General features: G+C 33.3%; 1 protein-coding gene across 1 annotated transcript; it reads right to left on the minus strand.

Annotated features, from left to right (window-relative positions):
* Positions 1–571: 571 nt before the first annotated feature.
* On the minus strand, positions 572–8,959 carry LOC123528853 (protein transport protein Sec61 subunit alpha). The gene is made up of 12 exons (XM_053521669.1): positions 8,803–8,959; positions 8,380–8,447; positions 7,343–7,487; positions 6,823–6,954; positions 6,338–6,447; positions 5,969–6,122; positions 5,121–5,281; positions 4,585–4,725; positions 4,048–4,104; positions 3,384–3,575; positions 2,512–2,659; positions 572–2,076 (listed from the first exon to the last, which is right to left on the minus strand). The coding sequence occupies exons 1-12, from the start codon at positions 8,807–8,809 to the stop codon at positions 1,961–1,963; spliced, it is 1,431 nt and encodes a 476-aa protein (XP_053377644.1). The 5' UTR covers positions 8,810–8,959; the 3' UTR covers positions 572–1,960.
* Between the last annotated feature and the right edge of the window lie 3,326 nt (positions 8,960–12,285).

Genomic DNA, 12,285 nt, shown 5'->3' on the forward strand with positions numbered 1-12,285 from the left:
GGACTTCAGCACAGAGTATAAAAATATACGGGGACAGCGGGTCCCCCAGACGACATCCACGGTGAATATGGTACCAATCTGAAAGATGACCGTTTATAATAACACAGAATTGAGTATCATTCTAGAAAAGCTCAATCCACTTGATAAAATATTCACCAAAATTAAATAATTTCAGAGTTTTATACATGTATGACCATGACAGAGAGTCAAAAGCGGTAGCAAAATCCAGTAGTAAAAGCATGCCAGGTATATTATTTTTTTCTGTAAAGTACATTATGGCATAGATTAACCTTATGTTGTCTCCTATATACCTGCCTGGTAAAAAGCCTGTCTGGTCTTCACTAATCAATTTATGTAACACTAGTTTTAAACGTTGGGCAATACTTGCGGATGCAATTTTATACTATACATTCAATAGTGATATTGGACGCCAATTTTTTATATATTGTTTGTCTTTATTTCCTTTTGGAATACAGGTGATGACCCCTTGTTTTAAAGTGACTGATAGTTCACCTGTACCAAAAGCATGGTTTACTGACTAATACATATAGAGTTAATAACAAGATAATAGTTTATTTTAACAATTTTATTTAATTTTTTTTCACTAATATTGTATAAAACCAGTACCATTTTCAGGACTTTATTACACGATAAAACATTTACCTATACACGAAACATTTACTGAACTGCTGTTAACAGATAAACACATTCTAATAAATATATCTGTTTCATCTTTTCAACTATCTCTTGATAAACATCTAAACCTACTGACTACTATAAATGACCAAAGATCAATTTAACCTGTCAAATTCGACAGTGCCCCTTAGGGACTAAAAGGGGTTTCATGACAGGAAAACAATGATTGTGAACCAGATCTGTCAATGAGTTTTTGAATGTATTACCGACTTCAAAGACTGCTAAGGGCCATTTAAAAAGCAGTATTTCCTCTTAATTTGGATTTGGGGTAAAATGTCAACAGTTGCGAAAATTTATGACTTAATACTTGTCAAACACTTGATAAAAGATAAAATCTGTAACCATTTAAGAAATGTTGACTAGATTTATCTTGTGATAGCAAATTCACAATGAATTTTCTGTGATCTTCATGATCAGCCTACATTTGTCACACTTTTGATTCAAATCAATATAGGTACTTCCTTGTCATAAACATTAGGAAAATAAATAGCACAAATAAATGGAATGAAAACATCTTCATAAAGTTTTCTTGACAATCTAAATGTGTTTTAACAATGGCAATAAATAGTCATTTCGCATTCTGAGGTGGTTTCAAAGTGAATATATTCTTAAAAATTTCTGAACAGTGTAAATTCAATTCATTACATTTGGCAATTAGCTGTCTTTCATAATAAATTCATATATACATATACTCTAATTCTCAATTTAAAACATTCATGAGTGTGTGTAAATGATGCTGGAAATTGTGACATAAACATCCATTCTGCCAATCAACATAAATGATTTCATTACCATAGATTTATCAGTACAATTTAATTTTGCAGCTACTCCCATTAAAAGGAATCTCCAAAGTTATTCGGCAAAATATTCATTTGCCCGGTTAACCCTCCATTGTGGACTCAAATTTCTGCTAAATCACTTTTAATTCAGTCCTTATTGTAGAGAAATGCAAACTTACACCATGTAGTTGAATATACTGAAGAAACGTTGTACAGTATTTTACATGCTCAATGTGGATACAAGGACAAAATGGTCTATTTATAGATGCATATAATGAGAAATAACCAAAAATTTATAGAGTAATGAAAACACTGGCATTAATTCATACACCGACAACCTTATCAACACCATTCTGTAAAACATTTTTTCTAACAACCAGCCAAGCCTTTTCAAGATGAAGACATATTCCTCAGATACACAAACATCTGCAATTTCTACACAATTTCCGCATGTATACTGCACATATTTTCTACAACTGTCATGTTTAAAAGAGAAGGGTGCTCATTCCTCCCATTTCACTCTGTTCTTTCACAAAGATTTCGAAGTATTGGTAGATGATGGTTACAGCCAGTAAAATTCCTGTACCACTGCCAATAGCACCTGAAAATAGTAGAACAAGAAATGTCTTTAGTTGCCCATTCATCATACATCTCAAGTCTCCTCTCTGTTTTTAGCTCAAAATCAAACTAGTACTTAGGAGTAATTTACAAATATATATTTTCAGATTTCTTTCACAGCTTTGTTTCAGGCAAAAAAAAAATCCCCGGTTTATAACTACTGTTCTAATAAACTTCCTGATCCTCAAGACCGATTTGTTTTTCTTGAAGAATATGTTGACTTTCAAGAAACACGTGTCAAAAATAATACAATTTCAAACAAATTCTTAAGCTCTTGACTGAATAGGGAAAAGCCTCCCAATTCAGCCATCAAGACCGGTGCAATTTCGGATTCACAAAACAGATCTTTTTTTGTACATTTTATTATTATCATAGCATTTTTTTCAAGAAATTTCACTCATTTACGTAAATTACATACCCATAAAGTCAGCCATGACAGAGAGAGCTCCTATACAAAGACCACCAAAAGCTGCAGCAGTAGGGATATAACGATTCAACTCTTTGATCATTGAGGTTTCTCTGTGACCCCTCATCACCATCTGCTGATCTTTGAGCTGTTTTGCTACCTGAAATTAAACATAAAATGTTTAAATATATAAAAACTTGAGATCTTTACACATAAAAATTTAATGCCCAAGTTTAAACTGCATGTTTCAGGTATATTGTTTAAGAATATGTATGTTTTTGAAAATCTTTAGTAAAATGATGTTGCTCAACTCCTATCTAAGATATATGTTCAAAATGAATACCTATGAATTCAAAAGTGGACAAAGATGGCCATAAATGTTGAGCAAAATTCACAAAAAGTTGTTTGTTTTTTTTATGCTAGTATATGAAACACGAAGTTCAGAACAGATGTTTTTCTTGAAAAAATTACCTTTTTTCTCTCTATTTTTAAGAAGGACATCCTTTTCCTTTAGTTATTAAAACTGCCATACATTTTTAACAGCCAAAAACAGTATATGAAAATTATGAAACTCTATATAGATCGGATGGTCTGTTTACGAAAAACAACTGAATCACAAAGCCAGGGAAAGGATTTAACATTTAACGCCGTTTTAAACAGTTTTAGTTATGTAACCAGAATCAGTTTTCCTGGATTCAGTACCAGTACTGGTTCGTTCTCTGCATGTAACTGGCAACTGCCCACATGACTGGTGGATAATGACTATTAACTTCAGACAAATTTTCAGGGAAATACTATATGCCACATTCAAAACTCTAGATCTGTTGATTACCTACTGAGCTTATCAGATGGGCATGTTTTTTTAACTAAAACAAAGTACTTACATCCTTTGCACTGGAACCGGACACTTCAATCCAGGTCTTTGAGAAGAATGCACAAGATCCCAACATAAATATGATATAGAGTACAGCGTGTATAGGATCTTCTGCTACATGTCCTAACGTTTCCGGAGGTGACAAATAGTAACAAAGACCACCAACAGGGTAAGATCTTGCTGGGCCTCCACTGTTTACATCCTGTAAATATAATACAAACATTTATACTCCCCGAGCTTCTGTACCACAAGACAGTTTTCTGTTCTTTTTGTTGTGTTTTTGAGTCATACCAACTGAGTTTACATCATATAGCAGGTTTCCTACTTAATAGTACAGGAAGACTATAGCTTGCAAGCCTTGCATTATTTCAGACATGGAAGGGCACATGATAAGAACGACCGGCATTCCAAAAGCCAGCTGGAGGACTGGTTCAGGAGAAATTTTGATTACCACAACACAACAGTTTAGGGCAGTTCGAACCATGGTGATTCATGCGAAGTTTCCTAGCAATCAAAACATATTCAACAATGCAAGAGCAAAAAGAATATTTATCGTTTCAAATAGTTTCATACTTTAAACCTTGATAAATACAAGCCGAGGCCTAAAGCCAGCTATTTGCAAAGCAAATATAAAGCTTCAACTATTAAAGCATATATGAACAATAGATACTTACAGCCCAAACTCCTAACAAGTTTATGAAGAAATTTCCATGGAATTTTGTGGCTAACATCTGAAAAGAAAAATTTATATGTTAATATACTACAGACAAATAACAGAACTGACTGCATAAACCATCTTGGTGCCTTAATGTGGCTAAATCCTTTTTTTGCAATGTATGAAACAAAATAGGAGTATATCCAAACAAATTATTTCGAATATCTAAAGTTAGATTATGTTTAACTAGTGTTTTTTCTCAATAGTATTTAAGATACACAAAGGTGTTCAGTCAACTTAAGATGGTTTCCCTGAATTCTTTACCTGTAGGTACTGACTTGTTCTCTGCAAGTAACTGACAACTTCTCTTTAGGACTAAGAGTTGAGGAAAAATGACTTCAGACAAACTACCGGTATGCTCTGTCAAATCGTCATTAAAAACATATAAAGCTCAGGGATTCAATCTTCAGCCTATCTATTCATAGCCTTGTACTTTACCCAGTACTGCTAATGAATAAAATTTCAAAATTTTCATCATATAAAGAATCTATCTTACCTGTGAAATAACGTATAAGTTTGAGACAAGTGCACTCTGTAGAATAATTGGTATGTTTGATGTATAGAACAGTTTGATAGGGTACGAGCTGTACTGTCCACGGTAGCGAGCTGATTTGATTGGAAGATCCACACGGAATCCCTACAACACAAAAGAAATGCATCTTTGAGTAAATTCAACTTTGTTTATTCATGAGCATTGCATAAAGCAGTAATTAATCCATGTTCAATGTAGTATTTCTTCAACATCCCTTTTCTTACCTAAAGGGATAGTAAAGTCAAATGGCTTTTTATTTCACTTTCATTAACATTTTTGCATTCTGGCTTTACCAGCACATATAACTTAACATATTTTATTTCAATTCCAAACACCCTGGTATAATAGTTGTCTCTAAATCAACTTTCAACCTGTATAAAGAGGTTTTCAACAAATAAATGCATCTTAAAGTTTGACTCAATACAAAGTTTTCAGTATCGATTCTTCTCAACAATCACTCTTACCACAACAAAAAAAGGACGAAATGGGTAAGACTTTACCTGGAAGTATATGACGACCCCAAACACAAACACTGTAGCAAGAAGGTTCATCAAGTTGGGCAGGTTCTGTCTGTAGAAAGCCTCTCTTAAACCTCGGACCTTGTCTTGCTTGGTTGCCAACAGATGGAACAATGCTATGATGGCTCCTTCGAACTCCGTTCCTGAAAAATTCAATTCATGAAGACTTGATGCTCAACTGGACTACCTCATTGTTGTATGAAATACACCATTCATTGTAAACCTTAGTTTTGAAAAAAATAGTCAAACATAAATTTACCAACTGCTTTAATTTTTTTTGTTTTTATCAGGTTTAACGTCACCAAACAAAGTTATGTCACACTGTTGCCCTTTTGTTTGAGAAAAAACAAGCACAATTCTGGTTCTAATCAGCACAATCATTTATGTTTTGAAGATTTTTGTATTTGAACTGTGGAAATATTTTTCTTTTAAATAACCTTTTAGATCGTTTTCTGGTAGTCAGACTGGCAAAACATTTAATTTTTAACTGTTGATTCACTAAATCATATTGGAAGTGAATGCAAAGCACCATAATCGCAGAAAATCTCATTGCCACATGCAGATACTATGAAATCATCAATTCAAATCATTGGATTCTGTGGACGAGTCAATCTGATTTCTGTGGTTTTTTTCAGTAGTGAAGTGGTTGTTTTTTAATTGTAATATAGCTATTTTATAATTGTGAAGAAGCCTTATCTGCCTTTGCTATATAGTGAAAAAGCTCTGCATTGTACCAAAATGCAGTATTATAAAGAATCAAATTGTTTTAAACATTACAGAAACCCAGAGAAAATGATGACTCGGCATATATATTGAAATGAATGACCTACCTCTTCCTGTGTTAACTGTTGCAGGACTAAATGCTTTCCAGACAATGGTCTCACAGATGTTTGTAGCTATAAACAGTGAGATACCAGAGCCTAGACCGTAACCTTTTTGTAACAGTTCATCTAACAGCAACACGATCAATCCTGCCACAAACAACTGCAATATAGAATTGTATTAATGTATTAAAAACCTGGTGTTAAAATATACATTTCAAGACTTGCAATTTTCTAACCATACCATGAAATCTTTTTTGCCAGCAAAAAATATCACGACAGGAATTCATGGATTTAAAATTTTGATCTTGAAATTAATAAAATCTACCATTTAACACAAAAATTCCACCTCTTCGGAATTAAATTAAAACTATCTACCTGAATGATGATGAGAAGACAGACACCAGCTCCAACCTCTGCTGGGTCTCCATACATGCCAGTCATCACATATACAATAGACTGACCAACTGTGATCACCATACCAAACACTGAAAATAAGATATTTTTTGTATTTTCTGTATTTGCAATGTATAGGCATCTTAGCAACATTTTTATCAGATAGTATGGGGTCATTTAAATATAATGTAGCTACTTAAGACGATATCCTTTACGACAAGCAAGGGAATAAAAAAATATGAACAACCCAATTCACGTCGAAGCAAGCAACTTAAAGTAGCGCTCTACATATATGGTTAAACCTCTTTACAACACCTCTACATACATCTCTAGTGAATACTTTCCTACAACAGAAGATATTTTATTTCCCATTAAATCTAAGTTTAAGTCAATTAACTTCTTAAGAGCAACAGCATTTTTATAACACATTTTGGCCATTCCACTAGCATTATACTATTTATACTTACATTTCTGTGCACCATTGAAGAGAGCTCTGTCTTTTGGGGTATCGCCAACTTCAATAATTTTAGCACCAGCAAGCAACTGCATGATAAGCCCTGATGTTACGATAGGAGAGATACCAAGCTCCATCAATGTTCCTAAACAAGAAAATAAAATCCATTAATAGTGGGAATGCAATTTCAATGTTTTGACAAAAACAGAAGTTTTTGTGTGTCCATGAACTTCAAAATGGACTGGAATTTTAATGGTTTGTTGGGATTATATTTTTCGGATTTATCAAACAATAAAATCCAAGAAAACTAGTCCCAAACAAATACTGATGATTTTACAGTGATTGACTTGGACCGTGAAGAAATGTACAGTATATATTAATGTTTCAAGTCAACATATCACATAAATTTAATATATACTATTATTATCAAGCCTAAGATTTTAACAAACCACACAAAATCTTGTTTTCTAACAAGCCAAAGGGTCTAGAGTACTTGCAAAGGCTCAACTTAAATTTAAAAGAATATGTATTACCTCTACTTGAAGCAAGGATAACTCTCTGCCAGTAGAAAGGATCTGCTGAGTCCGAGGACATGATACCAAACAACGGTATCTGACAACATACCAGGAAAATAAATAAAGTTATAGCTGTCCATAATACTTTCTCTCTGAACTGGATCTGAAATCAGATTATATATAATTCAATACCATTGAACTTTTAAAGCAAACAAAGTGTATTAAGTTTTACCTCCTTAATATATATGATATTGAGTTTTTTTTCAGCTTTTCACTTTATCCTGTAGGGTGTAGGTCAAAACATGCCCAAACCAAAAAGTACCTTGGAGACATTTAGTGTCCGTTGTTATGTGAATAATTTTTATTCAAAAGACATTCCCAATAAAAAACCTTGAAAGAACATTAAAAGTTACAGCGAAGTGAGCAGAAATTAAACTTTTCTTATTGTTTCTTTACTGCGCATGACAGAAATGGTTGAAGCACTGTTCAATGAAAGGAGTGTTCCAATTATTTCCCGTCTATGTAACTGTATACATTACTGCCTCTTGTCAGCCACTTAAAAAGATTTTTAACTGTTGCATTTCAAAATCAGTTTCTGCCTTAAAACACATATTACATATTCTGCCTTTCAGAAGTTAAGAGAGTTTGGCGAATATGAACATATATAAATTTTAATCCCTGTTAGTGTAATATTCAATTTCATTGAATATAGGTAACTTTCTTCACATACAATGTTATCATATTAGATGATGTTTTTTTATTGATTAAATCTTCTTCACCCTACTTTGAAATTACTGGAGTATGTTTCCTCATTAAACTTAAAGTTGTTAAGGTATACATACTTCACAAATTATCACCATAACAGATTTAACACATTTAATAGGGAATGATTTCAAAACATATATGCTTTAAATTTAATATTCTTGTATGTTTCTATGTATAATGTTAGCATTATCAGTCATAAATTGTGCACCAAAACATATACCCTACAATTTCTGATCGTGATACAGTATCAAGTGAATATTATGACCTTATGTATTGAAAATCCATTATACCTTTCTGTCTGGTTTAGCGATTTCTGGCAGCACTGCACAGAATGGCTTGATAAACTCTAAAAATTTGACTGAAATGAAAAGAATTGGTTTTCCATCACAACCTCATCAATAAAGTAATGTTAAACAATACTGAAATATGAATCAACATTCATTTTTTCGATGTATCATCTTGTGTTAACATAAAATAAACCTTAGAATTTTTTTGTCGTAGTATTGAACCACTATTAAACATACAAATCAATATTCTGATCTGATGATCTTGCTGAATTTTCATTCAAAATCTACAATTTACTGTCACCCCACCCACTTGATTCTCCAAGGTAAATGGCCGACGTGGCACCCGGTGCATTTGAAACTGTCATTCAAAAGCAAATTTATTGAAAAAAACATGCAAATACTGACTTAAATAAATAAAATACTTACTTCCCATCTTGTTAATAGGGGTTTACCCCTTATTCAATTAAATTTTCAGTCACAAACTTAGCTAAAACTTATTGTGCTTGTCCTGCCGGCAGTGTAGACGGAAGTGTCTCTTTTGAAGGAAAGATCACGTGACCAAATACGTGTAAGCCGAAAATGAAAAAGATAGTTGTTTTTTTTTTTGTAAATATATGCTTAGTAGAAGCACCCTATATAAAAACTTTCAACATATGGGATGTATTTTACAATTTTATATAAATTATACAAAAAATAAAATAACCACGCTGGACAAGAGTTGCATTAAGTTATAAAATTAATTGTAAACGAATTTCATGCAGCTACAATTACCTCCCTTCGTTAAGACATACATGCTCTACATGCATGTTTGTTTAATAATCTTACCATATATTTATGTCTACAGCACATATTTTAACCATACTAAAAGGCAAAAACTATAAGCTGTTCATAAAAGTGTACATTTGACCTACTTGGCTATGTTTTCAAGAAGAATTAATAAACATCTAGTCTAGCTACATCTACTGTGTACTGCCCAACAATCAATTCTGATTATAATTTGGAGGCGCTTGTCTGGGACAGATTGTTAAAAGATGAGTAAGCTCATTAGGTGCAAAGTTAAAAAGAACTACAATAGAATTTATTTTTAAAAATATAATAAGGGAATTTTTGATGCGGCGTTGTTCAAGGGATTGCCAGTTGAGATCTTAAAAAAAATTAAGCATTTAGGTAACACTGCTTGTTTGACCATAGTTGTTACATACGTATCGAGCTGCAGATCGTTGTACACGTATCTATTGATTCTTTCATGTTCCAAATATTTTAAATGTTTATGTTTGTTTTGTTTTTGTGTTGTTGTTGTTTTTTTTGGGGAAAAAATGAGAACAGAAATGAGGATAAAAAAATTCACTTTAGTTGGCCAAAATATATAAGATGGATGAGCGATCCTACATTTTTACTTGCTATGACAGTACTAACTGGTTATGTCCATTCCAAATGACGCCTGTATCTGTCTTGGGAAATACGAAAAAAATGAAAATAAAATCCGCGCAGGAAAAAGTTATGATATTCATAACGTCTTTTTCATAACAAAACGCAATATAGAAATACATTTAATTCTTTTTCACATATGAAGACTTTCACATATGAAGACCGGCGTAAACATGGAACCGTTTTACTAAAGTATATTTTATTAGATCATCAACTGTTAAAGGAGCGGGACAAGAATTTTGTTACGTGCTGTTTCATCAAAAACTATATTCTGTATCATGTTCAACCTTTATACGTATGGTGTCCATACAAGAATACATTCCCAATACACATACACATAAAAAACGGTATCATGATTAATGTTCTTTTAGAAGACCTTGTGATCCTGAACAAATAAATACATTCACTTGTGACAAATCAAACAAGAGGATTTTTCTGTAAAATTCGATGTTTACAAACTTATGAGTGAATTCGTGAACAAGCTTGACAGAACTTACGAATGTAATTCATTACAACTGAGATTTTTCTGATTTGATTTTGATTTTGCAGCTCACCAACACAGTGCAGGTTATATGGCTCTAAACAAGACAAAAAGTTACGACTTCAAACCTTGTTCAACTGGAAATAAAAAATATGTGGCATGTAATCAAAAATTTTATACATGGTAGAATCACAGAGATACGACAAAGCAGAGTGGGGACCCTGTTAGTAGTCTCTTACGATCATATAAGGGTAAGACAATGATTCCAAATCTTTTCATACGCAGTTTGTCCCAGAACTACATGAAACTTGATTTTCGTAGGAATCTTAGCAAAAACTAATGATCTTCTAATGTGATGTGCTGATCCTAATATATTCAGAGAACACCGCGGATCAGACTCGAAAATATGCGGAACAATCAGTCACCGTAGTTTGATAATATTATATAGGTGGGAGTGGGGAGGTGTGAAGAGGCGAGACGTTAGTCGAGTGTCCATATTTATCTTGCTGACTCCACATATTTCCGTTGGAGGTAGAGGCGTGGGCACTAACAAATTCAATAACTGATTTGTTTTACTGACCACTTAATTTTTAGCCAAAGCCGACATGAAAATCTACCGAGCCTTCAAAGAAATATACGGAGGCACAATGTGACCACCTTTTTACCGATAAAAATTCTATAATCTTGTGGGTGACAAAAAGTAACGCAATGAGGATTCCGGTGGTACATTTTTTATTGTGAAAAGGACAGCCGTAAGCTAATTAGATTTCTGTCCAATTACCGTATCACAGTTATTGTATATTATTCATGTAATGACTTGAACAAATAAAATATGTTTAAACCAACAACCAAGAGGTCCAGATGCTGCCCCGCTGCCCAATTATAAACCCGCAGTATGGTACAGATTTTGACACTTTTATTCCACAAATCGTCGCCAGTTCTCTTATAAGGAAAATTCATATTTTATTAAAACAATGGTGCCAGTGAGTTTTGTTGTTGTTGTTGCTTTTCCAAACAAGTTTTTTTTGTTGCTGTTGCGGGGGGCGTGGGGAGGGATACATTACTGGCACAATGTCTCGAAAAGCACTCAGTGTGAATTTACTAGATGAAAATTAAAACTGAGAAGTAACAGAATAACATACTGAGATTTGCTGATTGTTTAGGGAACATAGGTACTTAACCATTGTTGCGAGTTCCATTGCACAATCGGCCTAATAATATACTAGTATAAATATACTGGCCATTCTTTATATTGTTCCTGTACGAATGCTAAAATAAAATAACGAGAGTTGAGACGGGTCTTCTTTTCATTTTGCAATGTCTTAACAATGTGAATGTTTTGTTCAAAATTTCTGAGTGAACTATTTTGCCCCATACTGATCATCAATAATATTATCAAAATCATTACGACCTAACCCGCAAACGCAGGATTGAATTTCTTTGTTACCAATGGATCTTGTTCGGCTTATCTTGGCCTTTCTTGGGTCGGCATTTTTCTCTTTCATAATTATGAATAACTTTGTTTAATATGTTGTTGTCATTCTTTTAAAAACATCATTAATAATTTATTAGGTAGTGTAATAAAGCGAATTTGAAAGGATTAATATGCTTGATTAAACATTATAGAGTGCAACATTTCCATAATTTTTTACTTCAAATTAACTCAGTTTTATTTTGTTGTAATGAGCAATTAATGCCGCTGAAGAAGTCATAGGCGTAGTACCCTAGCTGGTTGCCGGCGTGTACTGATAGTCCACCACTTTACGTAGCAGTATAGGGGCAGGTAATTCAGACTAGCGGGGCAACGGAGGGGGCTGGGTTCGCCTCAACTTTGAGAATGGTGCAGTGTATGCTTTGCGAATTCCCAACTCCCCTTCCCCGAGTTTTGGCAAAAAAATCTGATTTTAAAAGTCTATTGTTTTCGCAGAAATAATAATAAAGGGGGTAAAGCCAATTTGAAAGAGCATTTTGATCTAGAGGTAAGGATTTTATACGACGAT

The sequence above is a fragment of the Mercenaria mercenaria genome, chromosome 13 (genome assembly GCF_021730395.1).
Source record: "Mercenaria mercenaria strain notata chromosome 13, MADL_Memer_1, whole genome shotgun sequence".
Classification (NCBI taxonomy): domain Eukaryota; kingdom Metazoa; phylum Mollusca; class Bivalvia; order Venerida; family Veneridae; genus Mercenaria; species Mercenaria mercenaria.